This window comes from Aethalodelphis obliquidens, unplaced genomic scaffold, assembly GCF_003676395.1.
Source record: "Aethalodelphis obliquidens isolate GAN/ISIS:26980383/991018 unplaced genomic scaffold, ASM367639v1 scaffold44, whole genome shotgun sequence".
Taxonomy (NCBI): Eukaryota; Metazoa; Chordata; class Mammalia; order Artiodactyla; family Delphinidae; genus Aethalodelphis; species Aethalodelphis obliquidens.
In genome coordinates this window covers 10710186-10735893 of record NW_020837988.1, presented here as the reverse complement: position 1 = coordinate 10735893, position 25708 = coordinate 10710186, and the positions used below count along the sequence as shown (strand labels likewise).

The window sequence follows — 25708 nt, the reverse complement described above, 5'->3', positions numbered from 1 at the left end:
ACAAGTGGGGAGCAGTGATGGTCACATGCTTCGTTCTGTCCAATCCAAGCTGAGACCCTCACATGGAATTCCTTCCCATGGGACATCCTTTAAGGATGGCTTTCAAATGTTAGAAAGCAGGTACAGGTCCCCACACATCATACTCCATATACGTATTATGTACAAAATAGAGACGGAAGAATGAACAGAAGTCTAAGTAGTTCCTTCCTGCACCCGCACTGGCATGTTACACCTCTGCCTGAGATCCTTGCTCAAAGGCAAGAATCCTCAACTTCAGAATCAGAGATGGAGCCTGTGAGAAGCAGGAGTGGCAGGACCCTTTGAGGACCCCATGGGGCTGGATGCCCTGCACGCTTGGGGATCCTGCTCTGGAGCAAGTATTCATTGGTTCATTAAGTGCTAGTAATCATGCCTGGGCTGAGTCCCCGGGAGAGGGAGACGGAAGGCCTCGGGGTTTCTCTGCACATGGAGTGGGGCAGCCTTGCTCTGGGTCAGCTTCCAGATTTTCTGCAAGAATCCTGACCAAACTTCGTGCCCATCTGCTCGAAACAAGCAACACGACACACAGGCCACCCTGCATGGCAATTTCCCAGCCTGACACTGACCCCTGCTAACATCGCAGTAGAAAGAGGCTTAAGAAAGGTCATTCGAGGCAGTCACTTCCCCAGCTTCCAGGGCGTACAGATCTCTGAAGATTTTGCCAACATACTGATGGTGACTCAGCACGTCTGGAGGACCCAAGGTTCTACATTTCCATGGTGCTGCTGCCAGACCAGGCCTGCTCTGTGAGCACGAGGACCAAGCAGCTCCCTACCCCAGGCGCCCGACTGATCCGACTGGCCTGGGGGCACGGGCACCAGCATCTCCATTAGCTTTCCTGGTGGTCCTGACATGAAACCTCACTGGGAACCACAGGTCAGACCAGCAGAAAGCTGTGTGCGGACCCCACAGCCCCAAGCCCTTTGCAGAATCTCCTCCTTTTTCAGCGTGAGGCTGGCTTAAATCAAGTCGCTTAGTTCTACACTGATTTACCAAGGAACCTGGAACGTTGTCCTAAGCGCATGGAACAAGAAAGTAAGACACGTTCCTCCCCTATGAAGCTGATGGTTTAGTAGGAGAGAAAGACTAAAAACAAATGGTTTTAGCATGTTGGAAGGACTCGCAGGCTTCCCAGGGAAGAGGCGCAGGTTGAGTCTGAAAGCCACCAAAGGCCGAGGAGGCAGTTTCATCCATTCGGCAAAGATTCCCGGGTCCTACACGTCTGAAGGTGGCCAAAGCCACAGGCTGCCTCATACGCTGACTTGCCCATTCAGAATCAAAGCGTACGTGTGGCCGGAAGACCCTGCAGGACTGGCCCTCACTGCCTGCTAACCTCATCCCCTGGCCTCCAGTATTAATCCTGTTTTTCACTTTCTGTATTTTAGGATGCTCTGGCATTTGCGGGGGCCTTGCTAATCCTGGAGAGACTGCCCCTCCCAGGGCTAGCTAATTCCCAGAGAGAGGGATCTCTCTGAGCAGATGAAAGATCTGAGCAGATCTTTCATCTGCAAACCAACTAACACGGAGCCCTGCCCCCCACCTCCTTTATCAAACTCTCCCTCCAAGCCAACATTCCCTGCCCTGAATCACCGCAGGGCCAAGTACAGGACAGCTAGACAATCCTATAACCCAGAGCCCACAAAGAGTATTCAAACCAGCCAAACCTAAACCTGCTCGAACCTGCCTGCCTTTCCCCACAAGGCAGACTCTGGGCCACGTTCTCCCCTTGCTCCTTCTCCCTCCCGTGGGGCCCTGTGGACGTGGCCCCCCTGCTGGAATCCATAAGTACCACTGACCTCTCGTGTCATCACCAGTTATACGAGCAGGGCGCCTCCTGCCTCAGGTTCTGTCTTTCCCCAGACACCTCCTTCACTTAGTCCTCTGCCCCACACCCCTCAGCAGACCACCCGGACACCCTCAGTAGGAAAGCAAACCTTCACAGCCCCGCATCTGCTTTATTTCCCTCCTTAGCCACTGTCAACTAAATATGTCTTTATTTTCTCTCCCCTCCAGGAAGGAAGTCCTTGTTTTCTTCACTGCTGCATCCACAGTGTCCAGAACAATCCTTGACCCCCTATAGGTGCCTAATCACTTCTGTCTCATTAAATAAATTCCTTGGAAAGTCCCGTGTTTCCCTGTAGCACCAGCATGTTTCCTCTCCCCCTGGGACCCCACACCCCTCAGTCGGCTCTGTGATCAGATCCAAGAACAAAAGGTTTTGACTTCTGATTTCCAATTTGCCTTTCTCCCCTTTACCTTGCTTTCTCCTTTTCTTATCCTTATTTAACTGTTCTTTATATAAGCTGCTTCAAAACCCTAGAATGAGATTTAGATTTTGCACAGGTGACTTAGAGTTCTCTCAACACACGTCTATGGGGGGCACGTGAGTGCCCGGCCCCCTCATGGGTCTATAGACAGGACTGGGATGTTGGCAGATCTCAGGCTGCTGGCACGCCTGCCATATAGCAAGGCTCGAAGCTAAAGTCTAAAATTTTCCTTGACAAAAATCAAGTTTATATGTATGATACTTGTTACATATTTACGTATTCCTAATTCTTGTGGTCTGTCATTTGACCACATTAGTCAGGAATATGCACACTAAAACTAAACACTGCTGATTGGGAATGCATGTACGGACCTGGGTCACAACCTCTGGATGTTGGCAGCGGATGGGGGCGGTTGGGAGGAGATCCCAATAGTTGCCCACGTTTACAATGGATGGTAGGGGGTGAGTATTCACTTAGTTAATCCTGCATTTATGTTATACATACCCTTTATAGTGGGCATAATATTTAATTAAAACATTTTTTAAATGAAGAGTTTATTGACTTGGAAGGGATGCTACCGAGCTTTCTGGGGACTGCAATGTCCTGTCTCTGGATCTGGTGGGGGTGACAAAGCTGTACACACAGCAGAACATCTAGGGGGCTCCGCCCTGAAGACCTGTGCATTTCACTCAATACCAATTATACCTCAGTTCAAAAGCTATGCTGCGGGAGCTTCCCTGGTGATGCAGTGGTTAAGAAATCTGCCTGCAAATGCAGGGGACATAGGTTCGAGCCCTGGTCCGGGAAGATCCCACATGCCGCGGAGCAACTAAGCCCATGGGCCACAACTGCTGAAGCCTGCGTGCCTAGAGACCGCGCTCCACAATAAGAGAAGCACTACAAGGAGAAGACCGTGCACTGCAACGAAGAGTAGCCCCCGCTCACCACAACTAGAGATAGCCCGCGCGCAGCAACAATGCAGCCATAAATAAATAAATAAATAAATTTATAAAAAAAGAATGTACAACATTATAAAAAAAAAAAAAAGCTACACTGCGCCAGCTCTATATGCATACATAAAGGCTATTCCTATTCCTGTCCAAAGAGAATTAATTAGAAAAAAACAACAGTTTGCTACTTCTTGAGGGGGGGGGGGTTTGGTCAGAATACACCTCTGATTTTATAATGAGCATCAGTTTGTTTTTCCATCAAAAGAACAAAGGCTTCCCATACAGGGAGAGCAGAGAGGAGACCCCAGTCTGGGGGAAGGCAGGCCAGCTCGTTCACTCACCTGAGAGCTGGGTCAGGAGCACACAGAAGGGTGGTGCTGCGGACCCTGAAATGGTACCCATAGCAGGATGCGGGGGTGACAGGTGGGAACACTGACTTGTTGGACAGAAAGTCAGTGAAGCCGCTTGACAAAAGCTGACGTGTTGGAGGCTAAGTGGGCCCACTAGCTCTGCCCCAATTCCCAGGGGTCCTCTGCCTTCACCTGCACTGATAGTGACAGGGAGAGAGTAGAATAATTAAAGTTAGTTTAGAAATCCCACTAGGGCATTAAAGACAGAAAAGGAATTTTAAGGGAGCTTAGGAAGCTGTTGCAGGCCAATGACCACTCAAGAAAAGAATCCAGCAACCTAGCAATAATCTGCACTACCTTGAAGGAAAACCAGGCACATCCAAGCACCAGGCACACTCAAGCCACAGGTCCTGAGAGTTAAAACACAAGACAATAGATATGGGGTCCTGGTCTTGTTACTTGAAGTCAGGGAGTTAATGGTCCCCAAAGAGTAGCATTTCTGCATGTAGTCAAGACGGGAGCATAGGTGAGGGGGGGAAAGAAACTAGGTGAAAGAGGACACTATACTGAAACCTTAGATGAATTACAATATTTTAGTGTATGTTACCATCCTTTTGCTAACACATATGTGATTTAAATAGTGCTATGATTGTCCCTGTTAGACCATATATAGGGTCAAAGGAGGAACTAATGATGTAAGCCTTGATGTCTACCCAAAAATGAGGAAGAAGGTGGTCTTCTCCCCTCCCCACTTTTTCTTTGATTATAAAAATGTAGCCCTCTTTGTTCTTGGGGCTGCGCTCCCTTGCCTGCCCACTTGTATCTGTCACAAGTGTCCTATGCTAACAAACCCACTCTTTGTCTATCGCTTTGCCTCATGCTGAATTATCTCTGTGATGAGACAAAAGAACCTGAGTTTCATTAAGTCCTGAGACCAGGTGAGCAGTTTCAATTAAAAGACAGTGGGTTCGAGTCCCCTCCTAAGTCAGGGATCGTGGGTTCAAGGCCCAATCTGAGGTGCAGCTGGGTTCGAGTCCAATCCGAGAAGGAGTGCGGTTTCAACAGCAAGTGCTTTGCCAATTCAGGGAGGACGGCAGGGCTGAGGAGAGTGTCACCTTTCCACCTGGCATCTGATCAAGCACTTCCTTCTAGTAAACAGGCACTGCCCAAGCTCCCTCTCTGCAGCCTTCCTTCCCACCGTCTCCAGACCCAGGTAACCTTTCTCAGCTTCAGTTTCCACTTCTGTAGAACTGGGATGACACATGTGGGCAGTGCTTCAGTGGGGGGAGCAGGGTGGGGGGGTCTGTCTACAAACATAAGGTGGGCTTTACAGAATCAGCAAGAGAAAAGAAACTGGGATGAGAACTAGAAAGATCAGGTTGACCCCCAGCCTGACCTATCCCAACCAGTGGTATCATTAGGACCAGGGCTGGCCTCTCAATTAGACGCTAGCCAACTGCAAAAGGGAACTAAGACTCCATAGTAGGGAATGCCGAGGAGGAAGTGAGGGTCCATCAGGAAAAAGTCCAACAAGAATCTCTACTAAGGGAACCACACGATTCCTGGATGTGCTGAGGAAGCCTGACTGGACCAGTTCTGGAGCCTTGGAGAGGTGCTTGGACCATCCCTGCCCCGCCAGCTGCCTGGCGTCCTGCTCCCACTCCCCAACTCCAGGAAATGGTCCCCTGAACCTCCCATTCTCAGCCAAGTGGCTCAAGCAGGATTAACTCTACTCCAGCTGCAGGGTCAGCATACCACCCTGGCCACAGTGACTGCTTCAGGGATGGGTATGTATTCCAATCACAGCCACTGAGGTTTGAGGAGAGCTTCCCCTGGGAAAGAGACGCTTCCTCTTCCTTCTCTGGAAGCCCCCGAAGGAGGCATTCTCTTGTCCCCTGAATGATGCAGTGGGAAGTGGATAACTGTGGAAGGGTCCACAGTGGTGGAAACTGCTTCTGAGAGGCCAAGGAGCTAACTGACATGAGAAAGGCAGTGCAAAGACACAGAGAGATACCCGGACTTTGGGAATATCATCTAGGTGCCCAGATTAAACCTCGCATGCAGCTAGGTCTACCTGAGGATTTCTCAGTTACGAGAGTGACAGATTCCCTTTATTGTATTAATTAACCAGAGGTGGGTTTCAATTATTTGCAACCAAAAGATTTCTAATGGTTAAAATACTCAAACTTCCAAGTAGGGTGTTTCCTTTTTACAGAAGCCCCAAATAAGTCAAGGTAATCATGTTCTAACAGCTTTGGTGCATAAGACGTCAGGCTCTGGTAGATATGCTTGGGCCACAGCATCCTCAGGGCTCCTGTATCATTCATGGCACAGTACAGGAGGATCCCTCTGTGACACGTGTGTGACCAGATGCCTTCTGGGCATCACAGAAGTTGGTGGGAGGTTTCTGACCTCATGAACAGGTGCCAGCCGCCCCCCAGGGAACATGGGTCAGGTCTGCCTTCTAGAAGGAAGGGCGCTGTCAGCAGGGAAAGAACAAGGAAGCACACACCACAGTGAGCTAGGCGACCCCGCGGAACCAGGAGGGTCTGGGAGGTGCGGCTGTGTAAAGATGGCAGTAAATGCAAGACGGACCCCTGGAGGGATGTGACCCAGTTCCTGGAAGACAACCATTGGGAGAAAGGGTGACACGATAACAGCCCATCACGCGGACCCCAGACCACACCCCAGCCCCCAAGAGCAGACTGGTGGATGTCACCACACCTGTGGTGGCAGCCACCAGCCCAAACCCTCTTTTTAATATAACCAAAACCCTGGAATCTAAAAACATGATACCAATGAACTTATTTACAAAACAGAAATAGACTCACAGACATAAAAACAAATATGGTTATCAAAGGGGAAATGTGGGGGAGGGATAAATTAGGAATTTGGGATTAACAGATACACACTATTATATATAAAATAGATAAACAACAAGGACCTACTATACAGCAAAGGGAATATAGTCAATACCTTGTAATAACCTATAATGGAAAAGATTCTTAAAAAGGATCTATATATGTAATATATACATAACTGTACACCTGAAACATTGCAAATCAACTATACTTCAATTTGAAAAATAATAATAAAATATGTAAATAAATAAAACCAAACCCCACCCATCTGAGAGGCACACAGGGCAGCCTCTGGGCGGTGGGCATGTGCTCTCCTCTGATCACCCCTCCAGGAGAACTATCCCACATTTGCTGCCCACTTATCTCTTTCTCCTGGGAACTGCCTTTTATGTCCTTCACCCATTGTTCTGTTAGTGCGTGGATGTCTTATTTCTCTGAGAGAACTGATTAGGTATTCCAGTCGTGAACCCTTTGTCACATGTTGCAAATGTTTTCTAGCCATCTGCTTTTCCACTTTATTGCTGAATGGTCCCCTCTAACTCAGAATCTGGAATATTTTTGTGCCCCTATCAGCATTTAAGGGGTTGTTTTGGTGAGCCTTAGGAATATCTATATAATTTTATAAATAGTCACCTATATTTACAAGAACTTTTAGGGTGTATTTTACTTTAAAATGGTCAACCAAGCTGGTATATATTTTAGTGTTTAGTATGAGTAAAGAACCGTTTTTTCCAAATGGTGAGCCACGGTTCAAACACCCCTTACTTAACACAACTTTACTCTCTGATACATGATGCCACCTTTATCATGTGCTCAACTGCCATAAATGCTCACATCTGCGTCTGGATGTTCTACGTCAACCCTCCCTGATGGGTCTCTGTTACTCCATTAGGATGTTATATTGCTATGTTTATAGCTTATGATACATTTTGATGTCAAATCTCCCATTTATTTTTCTACTTTTCTACATTTTTCATAGGAACTCTTGCCAATTTATACTCTAGATGGACTTTAGAGTCTTTTATCTATTTCAAAACAAAAACAAAATCAAAAACAAACCCACTGGGAACAATACTACTTTTACACATTAATTGGCTAATTGGATGTATACATCTGAGGAGAGAACTGACATCTTTACGATATTAAACCTTCCTTCTGGGAAAATCTATTTGCAGTTTGGTTTTCCTGTTTGTGTAGATCATGAAGGGGTTCTCCACCCACCCCACCCCCCCATTTTCTGTTAGTGCTCGCACCCTGATGTCCGCTGTATTTACAAGGTGCTTTTTTTTTTTTTTTTTCTTCGGTACGCGGGCCTCTCACTGTTGTGGCCTCCCCCGTTGCAGAGCACAGGCTCCGGACGCACAGGCTCAGCGGCCATGGCTCACGGGCCCAGCCGCTCCACAGCATGTGGGATCCTCCCGGACCGGGGCACGAACCCATGTCCCTTGCATCGGCAGGCGGACTCTCAACCACTGCGCCACCAGGGAAGCCCTACAAGGTGCTTTTGCTTTTTTTGTTTTTGTTTTTGGCTGTGCCACATGGCTTGTGGGATCTTAGTTCCCCAACCAGGGACTGAAGTCCGGCCCCAGGAGGTGAAAGCACCAAGTCCTAACCACTAGATGGCCAGGGAGTTCCCAAGGTGTTTCTGTTCTTAACTAACCAACAGACCCAAGCCCAGAGGCAAGACCACACCTGGTTTACATGCTTCCCCCTCACACCGAGCACCCAGTGCCCCACAGGCAGCAGCTGCTCAAATAAATCTTTGTTAAATGAATCAATGGCCATCTTACTCAGGAAAAAAGTCACCACTCTGTAAAAGACTGATAGGTAAACACCACAAACATCACTCTTCAATGTCTGAAGCCTCACTGCTTTTCCTCATAAGCAAAAATACTTCCATTACATATATTAGGTAGTTTCACTTTTGATAGTATTCGTGAAATCTGCAAGACTCACAAATGCTATAGAAAATGAAAGAAGTCGGATTTGAACTTCCAGAAACCAGAGACTAAATTTAGCGGGCTTCCTCTGCACAACCGGGGTTCAGAACACGAGCCCATAACCTCAGGCGCTGGCAGTTGCAGAGACTGGGGGTTTTCTCTAAGCCCCAGCAGAGGCTCGGCCTTTGACCCCCACCAGACTAGTCCCAGCTCCCACGGAAAACCCAGGCCCCCGCTGCTCTTTTCCATGCAGAGAATCTGTATGGCCTGTGGGGCTTTCAGGGTAAGTTTTCCCATGAACCAAAGAAGACAGCTGCACAAGAAATTAAAAGATGGATGGAAAAGTGGGGTAAGGCGCCACATACAATAAAGCTGAAATTCAATGTTAGCAGAACATCCTCAGAGTCACAAGAGCTGACACCTAAAGGCATGGCTCCTTCCTAGACCAGTCCAGGTAGGAGTGAAAAGCACCTCCCCACCAGCCATCCTCAGCATCAGAGAAGGTGTGGGGCTCAGTTTCATGCAAGCCTCGGCGGGAGGCATCGTGTGCCACTATTTATGCAAACTACCTGCTCAGAGTCTGAAGAGCACGCGTCAGGGACCTCAAACGGGGTTGCATCCTCTTTTCTTCTTTTGCAGGCAGAGTAACTAGCAGCCTCCAGCTCATCGGATGTGGATGTGCCGCCTGCCGCATCTACAAAACCCTCTGACGCAACTTCCTGTTGAAACATGACCCCCTTCAGACAGGACAGGGTGACCACAGGCCCCGCTCCATCAGGACCTAAGGGACCCCTAACTCAGCCCCAGGCAGAGAGATGCTCTCGAGTGAGGACTAAACCAGCCCCCCAGCCTCCGGGGCGTCCAGGCTCAGCAGGCACAGGGTCCCGGGTGTAGGGAACCCAAGAAAGGGTCCTGCAGGTGGCAGGCAGAGCAAATCCATGCAGGCAAGCTGCCCCATGCTAGAGCTGGTGCCTGTAAGCCTTGGCACACCAGACCTCCCATGCAAGCAGGCCCAGGCCCTGGTTCCCTAAGCTCCATCACAACGCCTAGGCCGGTGCTTCCACACAGATGCAGCTGCGGGGACACTCCTGGAGGAGCAGGCAGCCCAGCACCTGAGGCCAGGCCTCGAGGGGGCTCTCGGGGACGAGGGGCACGCAGGGCAGTGCCCAACCCCTCTGGATGGCACACCCCAGGCAGCACAGAGCCAGTCCTGTGCCATTCCCCTTGGGTGCAGGTCAGGGGAGGGTACCTGGGCCTCCCACATGGGGGCCTCATGGCTGGCACTGCCCTCAGGGACGGACAAGGGGAAAGACCACGAGCCTCTGACCGAGTGTTGGGGAGGGCAGGCAGTCAGCGTGAAAAGGGAAGGGGAGTTCTCCGAGGGGTACTTGCAAAGGCCCAGTGGGTGAGACGGGTCAGAGCACATGGGTGGCCCAGGCGCAAAGCCCACCCCAGTCAGCGCCAGGTACCCAGGCTGGCTCCATCCCCTCCCAGAAGGAAGCCGACGATGGGGACCGAGGCGACACTGGAAGGAACCACAGGGTCAGTAGGCGCCTTCAACCCAACTCTCTGGGCTCCATCCTGTGCCCCTCTTCCTCACAGGGCGGGGGAAGCTGTCCCAGGGGAAGAATGAATCCATTTGGAAGCAAGAACCACCAAAGCCGCCCTGTCAGTCAGCACCAAAGGGCCACCACAGGAAGGGCAGGTAGGGACAGGTGCTCCCCACGGCCCGTAACCCCAACACCCCTGCACCCACTGCACGACAGCCGGGTGAAGGGCCCACTCACTCAGCGGCTGGGGATGAGGCCAAGTGGTCCGGGTCCTGGTTCTGGCCTTTTCCCTTGGTCCCCCGCATGTCATCCCACCACTGTTAGAACATCACGGCCTCGCCCGCAGGCCCTTCCGACCACGCACACGCCACTGTCTACTAGGATTATGTAAGGTCACTGCAGGGACTGGCAACAGTCACAGAAGCCCTCAGGAGCTAATCACCAGACAACCCCCCAGCGTTCCTGTGTTCACTGCATCTGGCTTCTCCTGTGTGGGTAAGTGTGCATTCAGGCTTTTGTTTTTAAATCCCCTTCTATGACAATATTACACAGTTTTCTTATATCGAGGTGAAGATCATAACATAACCTAAAGTTAACCACTTTAAAGTGCACAACTCAGTGGCATTTAGTACTGTATGGCCATCGCTTCCATGTAACTCCATCATTCTCGTCCCACCAGGAGGAACCCCGTACCCAGCCCCTGGGTGAGCTCCGGGCACCTGCGTGGCTTTCTCCAGATTCCTCACCAATCCTGGTAGCTGTTTCAAAATCTTATTCCCCAGAGGAAGCTTCTTCTCAGGCTTTTTACCCCAGGCTTCCAGCACATCTGCTGGTGACCCCAGCTGGAACCTTCCACCCGGGGTGGGGGGAGCGCAGGTAGCACCTTTCCATCTGCCTTCAATGCTTTTGAGGAACACCCTCTGCACAGCTGCTTTTCCACCCTTAGAGAGTTAGTTCCAAGTCAGGTGTAAAAAAGGCAAGTGCCCTGTGTTATTCCTTCTGGGAACTCCCAGACAGGCCACAACATACTTCCTTGGGGACAGGTCTGCTCGGCCCCCTCCGGAACAGGGAGCCCACAGCAGAACATCAGAACGAGGCTGTCATCCTAAGACCACCAGCACGCGGGAGAGGAGGGCATGGCTGAGTTAAGGTTGAGCTACGGCACCACAAAGCTCTGCTACCAGGTTAAGCCCCTTTTTCTTGATTCTGCGCTCACTTGGTTACTGCAAACCTCAGACTACTTTCCAGAGTTCCAGTAAAGTTTATTCTTACAGTTCTCACTTACTGGGGTGTTTCTCTGAGGGGACAGGCCCTCGGAGTTCCCTTCTCTGCCATTTTTGCTGATATCACTCTACTATACGTTGTCCTTTATCTTTTTATTTATCTATCTGATTTGATTACAAGAATTCCTTCATATCTTTAATCTTTGACAGTAATAACAGTTGGAAGCCACAGTACTTTCTGCCATAAGGATGATACAAATGACACTCCCCAGGGTGGAATATTCAGGTGGACTCCAACATTTGGCCATAAGACACTAAGGCTGTGATAAAATCTTCAAATGAAATCTCACATGCCTGAGGTTATTTTCTGACAATGACAGTAGAGAAGCAGAAGAGCAGGGGGCACCTGCCTCACAGGGGGTCCCACCACATTACTCTCACCTGCAGGGAGAAAACTGCCCCATCGCTGCAAATGCTGACTTTTAGTCAATTTGTTCGTTTGATAGGTTTAATACAAAACCTTGCAACTCTTTTGAGTGTTTGATTCAGAGGTGGGACAGTTACACGTTTAATGGCCATTTCTATCTTCTCTATTGTGGACTATATCTATTGTTGGCCCATCTTTCTATCGGGTTGGTTACTGTTTTCTACTTGATTTTGAAGAGCTTTTGACATATTGAGGCAACTCACTCTTTGCTAAAAAAAAAAATGTTATGTAAATATAAATCTTTTTATGTATATACAAGTACGTAAATACGTATTTTTCCTAAACTGTTTGCCCTTCATTTGTACTCATGATATGAGGTTTTTAATTCTTTTAAGACTTTTTCTGGAGTCACATATACCAATCTTTTATTTGTATTTTTCACCTTTGCTTTAATTACTAGAAAATCTTTCCCCATCCATGGGTCAGATAAATATTTATGTATATTTTCTCCAACTGTTTTTATACACATTAGGGTTTGTTTCTGGATTAGCTATTCAGGTACATTGACTCCTCCCAAGATTCACTGTTTTGTTTTTTTTTGTGTGTGTGTGTGTGGTACGCGGGCCTCTCACTGTTGTGGTCTCTCCCATTGCGGAGCACAGGCTCCGGACGCCATGGCTCATGGGCGCAGCTGCTCCAGGGCATGTGGGATCTTCCCGGACTGGGGCACGAACCCGTGTCCCCTGCATCGGCAGGCGGACTCTCAACCACTGCGCCACCAGGGAAGCCCCAAGATTCGCTGTTTTAATGACTGGCTTTGAAACATGTTTTTGTTCATCTAATACATCAAGTCCCACTCAAGGCTTTTCTTTTTAAAAATTTTCTTGGTTATTCCTGCTCATTTTTTCTTCCAAGAGAAGCTTAAACTTACTCAGTCAAGGTTAAAAAAAAAAGCCCTAATCCTGCTGGGCTCAATACCATTTTCAATCACAGTGTCATACACTTACTTCCTAATGGTGTGTGTTTCTTGATACTCACTTTAAGAGTGTACCCAAGGGGGGGCTCCCCTGGTGGCGCAGTGGTTGGGGGTCTGCCTGCCGATGCAGGGGACGCAGACTCGTGCTCCAGTCCGGGGGGATCCTACATGCCGCGGAGCGGCTGGGCCCGTGAGCCATGGCCGCTGAGCCTGCGCGTCTGGAGCCTGTTGCTCCGCGATGGGAGAGGCCGCAGCAGTGGGAGGCCCGCGTACCGCAAAAAAAAAAAAAAAAAAAAAGAGTGTACCCAAGGGACTTCCCTGGTGGCACAGTGGTTAAGAATACACCTGCCAATGCAGGGTTTGACACAGGTTCAAACCCTGATCTGGGAAGATCCCACATGCCATGGAGCAACTAAGTCCGTGCGCCACAACTGCTGAGCCTGCACTCTAGAGCCCACATGCCACAACAATGAGCCTGTGTGCCACAACTACTGAGCCCACACACCACAACTACTGAAGCCCCATGCCTAGAGCCCGTGCTCCACAAGAGAAACCACTGCAATGAGAAGCCCGCGCACCGCAATAAAGAGTAGCCCCCGCTCACTCCAACTAGAGAACGTCTGCACACAGCAACAAAGACCCAACGCAGCCAAAAATAAATAAATAAATTTATTTAAAAAAAAAAAAAACCGTTTACCCCAAATTTCAGTGTCCAACGTGGCCCAGGATGGGAGCTGGCCATCCTGCTTTGGACAGGATTATTGTCCAAGGGGAAGGATACACTCACATATACACATCACAACTACCCCACACACTCACACACACGCATATACCACACACGCATTCTCATACGAGTGCATACACATATACTATGTACACACATTTGCTCACACATGCATGCACACACACACTCACAAAGGGCTGCAACACTGCCAGCTGCAGTACCTCCCACACTGTCTGACCACAAAGAACAACTGAGGACCAGACAAGAAACCAGCCCCCACCAGGCAGAGAGACAATGTCCCTCCCAGTCCTGTAAGAAACCTGGGAACAGACCCGGCTGTCTACATCTGGACAGGCTAGACTTCAGCGTGGAGAGCTCTCCCCCATCATTCTCCCTGAATCTGCCCAGGTAACTCTCTGCAAGCCTCGCCTGGACTCCAGCCTGGTCACTTACTCAGGAGACGCTCTCTCGGGGTCTGACACTTACAAGGAGAGCAGACAGCTTGGCTTCCCCTTCAAGGAAGAATGTCTGGGTAACTGGTGGCATTTCCCGAGCACCCCCCTTTCCTCAGAGCCTGGAGGCACCTTATGGACTGCACGGTCCATGCAAAACGCCCAGAGAAGAGCCAGATACCCACGTGGCAGAAGCTCAGGCACCCAGCCCCAGCCCAAGCACAGCATCTGGGAGACACGATGTGCTGGGTATATGGTGGGAGGAAAAGGAAGGGGGATGGGAAACCAGAGACCCTGCAATGAATCAGGCACAGAAGGGGCGGCTCTGGCACAGCCCAGCATGCAGGGGCCAATGGGCTGCACATCAGAGTAATAACGTTTTCCCGGAGAGGATGCTGTGGGGACATGCGGGACCTTGTTCAGCCACTGATGAAACCACAGCAAGAAACAGCATCCTTGCAGAGCAGGTGGATGGGCAGAACCATTCCTCCCAGACCCACTTCCCCAGGGGCCAGGCACTCACTCTCTGCATTTGCCAGGAGATGTCCGAACAGGGCTCATCTGGGTTTTCTTGCAAATCACCTGAGCCCAGCGACAAGAAAAGGCTGCTGTCCTCCCTCAGCTCTTGTCCACACTCCATTTCTCCCTCCAGGGCCGATGTCGCCTCGAGGCTGTTCTCAGAATCTACAAAGGCAGACGCACATGGGTCACATCTCAGAAAAACAAGTGAACGTCACGAAGGAAAACTTGGATTCCTCCCACGAGCGTTGTCCAAGATTAGCCCTCTCCCCACTCGAGATCCTGCCCTGCGTGTGGTGAGGCAAGCCTGGTACAATTTCTGCTGTCTGGTGGGCAAGAGGGACCCAGGACCCTGGCCCCAGCCCAGCAAGAGAGCACAGTCCAGTGCCTCCTTGTGTCTGCATCAGCACAGCCCCAGACCCTGATGTCTCAGCGACACCTCAAACTCTACAGAGCTCCAAACCGGGACTGCCGCCCGGCCCTCCCTCCCAAAAGCAGCCCCCCTCTCTCCCCAGGGGCGGGCTCCCCCTTCCCAGCCCGTCTCCCAGCAGGGCCCAGGGGTCTCCCAACACCTCCCTGTACTCATCCATCCGTGTGTCCTGGGGGTTGGTCTGTCTCCAAATTCACACCCATTTAGAGCTGACACCCACAGCACCAAGAGCCTGATACAGTGACCCCACACACACACTGAATCCTTCAGGGGACCTATTTTCAAATCTGGGTCTCGACGCCCCCCCCAGAGACACACACACTCCAGATGGTTTTCTGCCAGGAAGCCTCCCTTAGACTGATCCCCAAGGCCCCAGGCCCACGCGGGGAGGAGGGTGAACTTCCAAAAGCGCCTTCCACTCCCCTCTCCCGGTGCCCAGTCGTATCACCGCCCTCCTCTGTAAGTTCTGGAAGGCAGGGACCAGTGGCCTTGTTCTTGGAGTCCCCAGCGCCTGGAACATAAAGCCCCTCAGGAGCTTTCGCTGCATGATTTCAATTAACAGGAATCAGAATTTCTAACAAATACATTCAACAACTACAAACACACTCTGAACCTTAAGGCCAAAGAACTAAATAAAGCTGGGAGAGTATTTGTAACACACGACAGCCCGGGGCCACTGTCCTTTGATGATAAACTGTGGGCATCCTGACCTCCTCTCTCTTCCCCCAGCCTCCACTGCGGGGGGTGGCCCCCCATTAGCCTGATCCAATCAGAACCTGGCATTTCCGTGGCCCCAGTGATTGGCAGAAGTATAGCAGGGGTCCAGGGCTGGTTACTGGGGTTTCGAACTCATCAACTCCTTCTTCCCAGTCAGACAAACAGACCCTATGCTTGAAAACGACCAGTCTGCCTCCATGAGGGCAGCAGCATAAGGACAAAGCAGGGCTGTCAGGACCTGAGAAAGATGCAGAGCTGTGCGTAGACCTGACCCTCTCGGTCTGGACACAGAGCGTGTGCGGCCCAGTGTACTCCTCCTGCCGAGGAAGCAGGGAGCTGGGTTTCCAGTTGCCTCCAATATAAACAGCCCCAGTGACTGTGAAAATCAGTAAGAATAACCTAAAAAAGGAAGAAAGGGATCTTCCCAAAAGAAAAGAGGCAGTTCAAAGAAAAAGAATTATAAGTGAGCTCTTAACCCTTAGTTTCCCTACCAATGAAGGAAGTGACAGTGGAACCCAAGAGGTACCCGTTTCTACCCATCTGACTGGCCCAAACCTAGACAGGGTATGGCTGGAAATGAAACCTTGAAGACCCTGCAGACAAGAGGAGCCGGAAGAAGCCTTGTGTGGGGGAGATTTTGAAGGTTTCCATTGTAAATGCACTGGCCCTTGGGGGCCAGCAGGCCGCTCCTTGGAGCTTGTCCTCCAGACAGACTGGCCTCAGGGCAGATCCCGTGCAAGGATCCAGCCCAGCCCTGTGCATCTGTGGCAAAAGAACAGGAGTCCAGGACGGGGCTGGCTGCCGTGTGGCAGAGCTGAGACCGGTCTCAACTAGAGGCCACGGAGCGGTGCCACATGGGGGAAGCAGAGTGCACCAGCTTATAGAAACGCATGTGCGTGTGTGCATGTTTCCACGCGGAGGAAACATCTGGAAGGCGACACACCAAACAGTTAATGGTGTTGTGTTAATGAGGGATGTGAAGGGCCTGGGCTGGGGGTAAGCTGAGGGGGCTTTACCATTTTTTATATCCTCCTGTAACATGCTGGTCATTTGCACCAGCAGGTACTTCGTCTACAATCATCAAAATAAAAAAGAAACTAGCTGGACTCAGTAGGAGCAAAACTTAACTAGCAGCTACTCGATACTCTGCGTGCTAACCTGTCAAGTACTCACAGCCACACTGTGACGTGCTCAGGCCCCCAGCTGGCAAGGGGGCGGGCAGGGCTTGAAGCCAGGCTCAGAGGCGAGGATAGGCCCCAGGGACAGCGCTAGGGCCACGGTCCTTCCCCCAGGACTGTGGCTGAATCAGAGCAAATTCCTGTCCCTGCCCCATGAAGCATGGGCTCACCAGGTACATGCACGCTGGGCAGCATGACCTCCTATTGCAGCGCCCCTGCAGACAGGTGTGCCTGCAGGTAACAGACACACAGGTATCCAGAGAGGGCTAAGAGGGTCTGAGCTCCCCTTCAGACAGATCCCCAAATCAAGTCAATGGCTGATTACCACATGAATAGGGGAGAAGGGCAGGGACCTCACAGGCAACCCCAAATCACTGCTACAAAATTAGTTCAACCTAAATCAGTCAGCTGCACAGACTCCATGCCTAGGCTCCCAAATGAGCCCCGACAGCAGCTCTGGGTCTGCCACCCTCAGCAATCCCCACCCCTCCCTCAGCTGGAAAACAGGGGCTGCAGCTGCCTTGTCCTGAAGGCTAAAGAAAGTACTGCATGCCTCAAGCTTTTATGTGAGGTCCGTAGAGCCCCAGAAGTCATAGAGACAGAAAGTAGGATGCCAGATGCCAAGGGTTGGGGGAGGGGGAGGGGCAGTTAGTGTCTAATAGGGACAGAGTTTCAGTTTGAAAAGAGGAAGAAGTTCTGGAGATGGATGGTGGTGATGGTTGTGCAACATCGTGAATGTGCCTAATGCCACTGAACTGTCCACGTAAACGTGGTTAAAATGGTAAATTTTGTGTGTCAATGCAAATAATCAATCTATAATAAGAAACAGAAGAGAGTTTTATTTGACCAAAACTGAGGACTATAGCCCAGGACAGCCTCTCAGTAGTTCTGAGGAACTGCTCCATCGAAGCACGGTTTTCAGCAGTTTTATATCTTGTCAGAACAAAGAACACACACCAAACATGACAGGGGTACATCCCTTCAAAGTTTCAGATGAAGTAGGTTAGCACATACACTGCAAGGAAGTATGACCCCAGTGTCTAGGAAGTGAATCTTAAATATGGGGGTGGGGGTGCTGATGTGGACGCCACAGCAAGGGAGGCATTTATCCTTATCTTCAAAGTGGAGTCGCTAATGGTTAAAGCACATGTGTGAGGTATGTTTGACAGGCCATGAGTCAGGCTGTTCCAGTTCACACAAAGTTCAGGCTGAATCATGTATAAGCCCAAACGACTTCCCCATACTTCAGTTTGTGAAAATCCCTTCCATCATCGTTTTAAATATTTTATCACAATTTAAAAAAATTAAAACCACCACATAGAAAAACACAACTCTCTCAGCCCATGCACTCCTCTCACCACCAGGCAGCCCCTGGGTCAGGTGTGGTGGGCATTGAAGGGGAGCAGAATTTCCCACCCCAAATATGTCACTTTGGCACGAGGATTATTTTGTGCTAAAGGCAATTAAAACTAAGCAGATTCAAGAAAAACTCTTGGCCTCCCCCTCAACGGCCTAAATTTACAAAAAAATTTAGGTCTATACCTAAATTAGGTCTATACCCTGGTCTATACCAGGAAGAGAGCCATTACTATAGTTACCATTTACCAAAAAACTTATCTGCATAATAGAGCAACCTCTATTTTCCAAACTTCTCCTCTGCCTTGCTGTGAAAAGCCCTCCTCTTTGCAGCCCCAGATCCTACCCCTCTCCTTAAGTAAGGGTGTTACAGAAGCTTCAATTACCTGGCTGCCTTTTGGGTCTCCTATTTTTATGGGCTCCCGTACACATGAAATATTAATCTGTCTCTTATGAATTTAAGTGTTAGACCAGCCAAAGAATTTAGGAGGGAAGAGGGAAATGTTATCCTTCCCTGCAGCACAAACTCAAAGGCCAGTGCAGGCAGCCACAGAAATCAAGTGGCCGCATCAGTGGACCCACAAGTGCTGGCAGGCGGGCAGCTCTTTCCCTGACCAGTGAGGCCTTCACAGCTACATCCAAACCCTGGGGCCACCCCTCGCCCACCGCAGCTGCCTCCAGAGCTCCCCCAGCAGCCCCCAGTCCCTCCTGGACTCCTAAGGGGTCTCAGCCTGCTTATCTTACTTTTTTCCATTATAAAAACAACGACGGGGCTTCCCTGGTGGCGCAGTGGTTAAGAATCCACCTGCCAATGCAGGGGACACGCGTTCAAGCCCTGGTCCGGGAAGATGCCACAGAGCAACTAAGCCCGTGCGCCACAGCTACTGAGCCCATGCGCCTAGAGCCCGTGCTCTGCAACAAGAGCAGTCACTGCAATGAGAAGCCCGCGCACCGTAACAAAGAGTAGCCCCCACTGGCTGCAACTAGAGAAAGCCAGCGCGTAGCAATGAAGACCCAACACAGCCAAAAATAAATAAATAAAAATTAAAAAAAAAAAACCATCGACAGGAAAAACTTGGAAATGCAGAAAATAAAAGAAAAAATGCATTTCCCAGAACTTCCCCTGCCCCTGCAAAAATAACCTTCTAGCACTCAAGGAGGAAGTCCCACCTGGATTCCCTGGGGCACCTACCAGAACAGGGGTGACTTGGGGTGGGGGAGGCGCTCCTGACCACCCCCTACCCCCTGCCCCGCTGAACCTACTGGCACTGGAAGCCCTCCACCATCGGACCAGATGAACATCACCCCTGCTCTACCATCAGACTGCACCAACATCACCCCTGGCAAAGCCAGCCGCCCTCCACCTACGCCCAGGGTGGCCTGGAACTCTCCACACACTCCCCTTCCACGCCTTTATCTGCGTGGCCTCCCACTCCCCCCACCGCCCAGACCCAGGTGTCCTGGCAACTCTGGCACCTGCACTGCAGCCTCTCCTGGCTCCATGGATCCCAACCTTGCTCAAGTTCCAGAGGAACGGGCCCCACCTGCAGCACCAGAGGGAGCCCAGCGTCCAGGATGCCCAGGGCTCACAGGCTGGGTGGCCTGGCAGACCTACAAGTGGCTGAAAGGTGGAAATAACTCCTGCAGCTCACCCAAGCCTCCCAACATTTTGGTTTCAGTTTCCATTCCTGTAAATAGTAAGCAGAGAAGTCCGTAGGCAGGAAGTGGGTGTGGGTTGGAGGCAGGACTCACCATTCAACACCTGGGTCCTCAGCCCTATTGTGTGACCCACACTGAGTGACCAGGGCCTGGTCCCTAACCCCCACCCCCAGTGACAGGTAAGGGACCGCCCCCAGCAAGCCAGCCCTAAGGACAATGGCCCTGTCTAGCACTCATTTTGCTCACAGAGGATAAGCAGGCAGCCCAGAAGCCAGCAAACCCCCAACAGCTCTCAAAGCCTTTGCCCCCGGAGCTGGCAGAGACGCCAAGCATCGAGGTGTGGGCTGTCCATCTTGGTAGTGACCATGCCCTGCTAATGGTTGGGGGCCCTGGAGTGACCTCTGACTGGGCCGAGGTAGACAGCTGCCTTGCCTGCTCTCCCTACCTGCCTGGACAGGCAGGACACTAGAAGGTGACCAGGGTTCTCTGACAAGGCTTTTTTCCCTGTTCTGTTGGAAAACACATCAGTTGCTCTCAGCAGCCCTGGGAAAGCCCCTCACACAAAATTAAAGGGTGGTGGGGGGACAGCAAGCTTTCCTGGAGGGCTTCCCAAAGGGATCAGTCTCAGGAGGTGCCAGGCACAGGACATGAGACTCAAATGAAGTTCTGATTTTCTCCCATTAATCTGTCTCATGTCAATTTAATTCTTAGACAAACCAGAAGGACCTAGAAGGTAGAGGAAAACTTCCTCCCCGACCATGCTAGGCCAGTAAGACCTCAACCACAGCTTCCTTCCAGGGTACTGGTTCTGGCTCCTCAGTTCAAAAATCCCTTCTCTGCCAGTTGCTAGCTGTGTAACTCTGGGCAAGTTACTTAGCCTCTCTGTGCTTCAGTCTTGACATCTCTAAAATGGGGATTGATGATAGCTCCTCCCTCAATATTTAGCACAGGATCGGGCAAATCATAAGTTAGCTGATTGGTTTTATTTGTGTTTTTAGTCTCTGAGGTCCCAAAGACCCCTCCTCCCAAGGCCCCCTAGTCAGGCAGATGTTCTAGTGACCAGGGTGGGGAGCCCTGGCAGGTGGGAAATTCTGCCTGGACACCAAGAGTTCAGCCATGCTATGATTCACTATCTGGACCAGGAATCAATGATAAGAGTGGACACTCAGCTGCCCACCAAGCTCCTCCCAAAGGGTTAGAAGCAAAAGAAAATCAATAAAAAACTGACAACAAAAAGCGGCCACCTCTCCATACCTCTTACAGTCCAAAGAAAGCATCTGTAACATGAGCACTTTGTACAAATACAGCAGAAACAGGATCAACCAAAGAACTGGGGGTGTCCATCTCATCCCTGCCTCAAAGTGCACCTTCTTTGGTTCATTCAGCAATTATTTATTGAGCACCTATTGTGTTCCAGGGAGCATACAAGAGACTTGGGATAAAGCAGTGAACAAGAGAGCAAATGTCTCTGAAGCCCCACCCTGGTATGGTCCAAGTGCTACCAGGACAAAGAGCCTGGGGAAGTGCAATTCAGAGCGAAGGGGAGGGGTGAGCACAGTTTTCAACTGGGTGGTCAGAGTGGGCCTCCAGAAGAAAGGAGACAGTTGAGCAAAGACTGGAAGGAGGGTATGGGGGAGATGTGCTGCCCTCTGAGGAAAGGTGTTTTCCAGGCAGAGCGAAAAGGCAGTGCAAAAGTCCTGCGCTCAGAGCATGCCTAGTATGTACTAGGCGGGGCAGGGAGACAGTCCAAGGCCCAGGACACCGAGAGAATCCAGGACCGACCAGAGTCCACAGGTGAGGCCCACCTGACACGGTTCTACCTTCATGCACCTACCGGCCGCCCCTCACCAGGAAGGGGCCTATGCAAGCTGTGGGGACCCTTCCCCCACCAAGTGGGCCTAGGATACCGCTACTATGCAGCATCCTCTGAAATCCTCTAAGACTCCTCAGCTCAGCCCAACACTTCCCACTCCCAAGGGAGAAGGAAAACCCCAAGTTCTCTCCAAGAAATGAAACTAAGATTCTTTAAAAAGTGACAGATGCCTCCAGCAAAGGGCCAGATAAAACTGTATTTCTAAGAATAGTGCTTCTTCTAGAAAGAGCTCTTTAGCCATAGAAGACGTCACTGCTGGCCTGGGTTGTCTGCTGGCCAAGGTCTCCATTTCTAGGGAGGGAGGTGGGACTTAGCTGACTGCCCCACTACCACCAGCTCCACTGGGCTCCCAGCCGCATCAGGGCCTTACCTGGTACAGGGGCTGCAGGAAGCAGCTTCTGTCCACACTGGCTGCAGAACTTCGGGGCTTCCTCTTTGGAGATATGCCGGCAGGAAGGACATTCCATACCTCCAGGGAGGGGAATTCCTGAGGCTGGCATGCCTCTGCAGATCTGGAAGCAAGAGTCCCGAGGCAGCCAGTTTTATACCCCACCACCTGTCATATGACCACAGCCTTGCTTCAGTTTCATTTTCTGGGAAAGTGAAATTGGCAGCGGCCTGGAAGTTCTCCTTGCTCAACTGAAAACCAGCCTGATCACTGCCCCTGAGGCGCTCCAGCCTGCCTCATCCCAACCTCCCCCTCTAACTCCCTCCTTGTCTGAGCCCTGAGTGGCGCCAGCCCCCACTTCCTTTTCTGCTGCCCCCACCAGGCTTGCTCCTCCCAGCTTCCTGAACTCTCCATCACTCAGTGAGTCTAAAAATTTCCCCGCCCAGCTGAGACTGGGAGCCAGGTCAGCTGAGCCAAGTGAGTGGAGACTGGGGGTAGTGGCGGAGCAAGCAGAGACACAGCTTGTGCAAAACCCAGAGATAAGACATGGGGTGGGGATACCTGCTGCGTGCCCCAGGCAAGGGACTCAGACTCTCCGTGCCTCACTGCAGAAATGCTGGCAGCAAATGGCTGAGTCAGAGCCTGCCAAAGGAACCAGCCTGCACAGGGCAGCCCAGGGCTATAGGGCTGGCAGTCAGGATTCCTAATAACGGGGCCAGTGGTCAAGATTTCTAACAACGGGGAGTGCCATCTGCTAAGCCTGCACTCTTCTCATTGACCATTTGGCCCTCAGAACACCTTCTGTGGGAGTGGCAGCAAACCAAGGTCAGGGTCATGCCAAGGCCAGGACTCAGGCCGAGAACATCCAGCCTCCAGGGACAACTTAGTGCATCCATGGTGAAAGTGGAGACAGGCGTCTTGGCTCTTGGGGAACAAAGATTCACCGGCCACCCATTTCTGCTGGCTTCAGATCCAAGAACTCTGCTGGAGCAGTGGTCAAGTCAGCTCCTTCCCCAGCTGGGAGGGCACCCAAAGGGCCCTCATCAAGCAGCGACTCTCTGCCTCAGCCCTTCTACCCGCCCCTGCATCCCATTCTCATTTTCACTTCATCTGCGGCATGGGTGCCCCTCTGCCACCACCAGCTTGGTCTCCCTGATGGTGGGCTCTTGGTGGTGGGGGTGGGGGCGAGGGCTGGGCAGGGCCTGACCAAAAGCACTCAGTGTGCACAGTTATCCTCGGGGCCTTGGTTCCCACCTCCCCTCTCCCCTCTCCCCTCCATACGCCCCCGCCCCCCAAATCAACCACCCTAAAGCAACCACCACTGTCGTCTGGGTACTCTCTCACTAAAATACTCTCAATGACTCCCCTGGGCCCAGGCCTCTGTCTGAAGGTGTATTCCTTCTCCCCAAAGCTCTGCTTCCCCACAGACCAGAAAACTCACAGCAAGGATCAGAATTCCTCACTCAAGTGTCCTATTGTTTCTCGCCAGCACCAGGGGCCTAAGGGCAAACGCGAGGGCCGGCACCAACACATCTCTATTCAATCAGTTTCCTGACTTTTCCCTTCCCCTTTTTTCCAGCCACATTCCGCCAACCATCACCAAAGAAACCAGGTGGTGGCCCCCACCATCCTCACACTCCCCCATTCTCAGCCCTCCCCGGCTTCCCCCAGGGCCGCGACCCAGTCGCGGCTCTCAAGGCCAAAACCGGCGAGGTGGCAACCTGGCCTTTAGCCCCTGACCACAGGCAGCCCCTGCTAAGTCGGGAGAACCCTGCGCTCTGGGCGGCTCGGTGATGTGGGCAGTGATTCCGTTCTCCTAAAAGTTACCATGAAATAAAGATATGGGCATTTTTCGCAACATCACTTTTCCGTTGTTGCAATTAATGAAAGCGAAGGATTCCGTTCCCGGGTAGAGGTCCCCAGGTCTGCCCGTCCCGGTCCGCTATTATGCGCCGCCGCGCCCCCTCCCCGGGCAGCGCTCTCGGGTTCAAAGCCCGACCGGCGCTTCCTCGCACGGGGTCCTTCGCACTCGAGGCTGGGCCCCCGGGAATGTAGCTGGGGCCCGGGGAAAGCGCGCTGCCTCCGCCAGGCCCACCTGCTGCGCGCGGCCGGAGAACAGGGTACGCACGGTGCCGCGCGGCGGGGCTGGACAGGGAACCTGCGGCGAAACCGAAACTCAGCGCCGCAGGAAGGGGCGGCCCGGCGCGGACGGCGGCCGGACGCGGCGCATCAGGACGCAAGCGGCGCTCCCCGGCAACGCCTCGGACCGGGCCTCCGCGACCGTGGCCCAGACCGGCGGGGACCCTGATCCGTGGGACCCTCTCGCACCCAGGGTACCCGCACTCCGACCCGTGAGACAGCCCGTACCCACGGGAACTTGCACCCCGCACTCACGGGACCCGGCATCCCTCCCTGTAAATCCGCCCTCCGCCCGCCAAGACCCGCGTCCGGTGTCCCTGCGCCCGGGCCTCGCAACTGCGAATCCCCGCCCCGCCCGCCGCCTCGCACCTGCGCCGCTCCCGCGCCCACGCCGCCGCCAGTCCGCGCGGTTTCGTTTCTCGCGTCCTGGGTCCCGCCCCTCTGCCCGCTTCGGCCGGCGCAGCGAGTTTCGCTCGGGTGTGGCCGTCGAGTGGCGCCCCCCAGTGGACCCGGCGCCTGGCCAGGTCATCCGCCGCAGAGGAGGCGCCTCCTGCCGCTGCGCGCGCGGGGCGGGAGGCGGAGGGGCCCTGATTCCGGCCGGGCAGAGGCTGGGGTTCGCACGTGGGCCTACCCCAGCCGCCCCCACGCCGCGGGCCGAGCCCGGGCGCGCGCATCCCCAGTCCAGCCCCAGCCCCTTGGACAATGTCCAGGACCTTGCGAGCCAGCGGCCAGCCTGGGAGGGGCCCCGAGGACACGAGGCTGGTCACTCAGCCGAGCTTCAAGCCACTCGGGTGCAAGGTGGAGGTCACCTGCCGCATCGCATCGGGGCTTTGTGTGGATTAAGTGACCACAGCGGCCCACGCTCAGCCTTGTGTTGGTCACTGATAACCTAGAGGCCACCGCCCCGGCCTGCCTCTGCACCTCAGTTTTCTCATCTGTCAGGCTCGTAATCCGGCCCTAGGGCTGTTGGAGAACTACTATTACAGTGAAAGCTGGTGTTCCAGGCCCCGGGCAAAAAGTGCTTGATGTACATCAGCTTATTTACTCCTCACTGCCGTCTCCGCTCCCAACCAGCACCTGCCTGAGAGCATTCGTGAGGAGCCTAGCTCAGGCCCATGGGGTGCTACAAATGCCAGTTAGGATGAGCATCATTGTTACATTAAAAGGGCCCAGGGGGCTTCCCTGGTGGCGTAGTGGTTGGGAGTACGCCTGCTGATGCAGGGGGTGCGGGTTCGTGCCCTGGTCCGGGAGGATCCCTCGTGCTGCGGAGTGGCTGGGCCCGTGAGCCGTGGCCGCTGGGCCTGCGCGTCTGGAGCCTGTGCTCCGCGGCGGGAGAGGCCGCATTGGTGAGAGGCCCGCAAACCGCAAAAAAAAAAAAAAAAAGGGCCCAGGGCTCCCACCCCCCTCTCCAACCATTTCCTCCTTTCCCACACCCTCCAGTCACACTGTCCTTCCTCTGGGCTGGGAACAGCAAGCTCTGTCCTTCTTGGGGTTCCCCTCCTGCAGTGCCTGCCCCTTGCAGGGCTGGCTTCTCCCAGCCATTCAACCCCAGCATCTTTGCGCTCAGGCAGTGCTTAGGGTTTGGGGGGATGCCAGCAGAGCTTGGCTGGGCCCGGCAGAGTGGGGACCTGTGGACCCCACTGGTGTGCACGTCAGAATTCTGGGCCAGCCCCAAGGTGACAGGGAGTCG

General features: G+C 52.5%; 1 protein-coding gene across 4 annotated transcripts in view; it reads right to left on the bottom strand.

Annotated features, from left to right (window-relative positions):
• RNF213 (ring finger protein 213) overlaps positions 1-24596 on the bottom strand; it is a 112221-nt gene extending 87625 nt beyond the window's left edge. For 2 of the 4 annotated variants that reach the window (XM_027080932.1, XM_027080934.1), the window contains exons 1-3: positions 21862-22345; positions 14283-14443; positions 8977-9126 (exon numbers count right to left, since the gene is read on the bottom strand). In XM_027080932.1, coding sequence (XP_026936733.1) covers positions 8977-9126; positions 14283-14443; positions 21862-21991 — 441 coding nt within the window. In that variant the 5' untranslated portion in view covers positions 21992-22345. Of the gene's footprint in view, positions 1-8976; positions 9127-14282; positions 14444-21861; positions 22346-24387 lie in introns of those variants that run through there. The other 2 variants (XM_027080933.1, XM_027080935.1) reach the window with 2 other exon arrangements.
• Positions 24597-25708: the final 1112 nt, after the last annotated feature.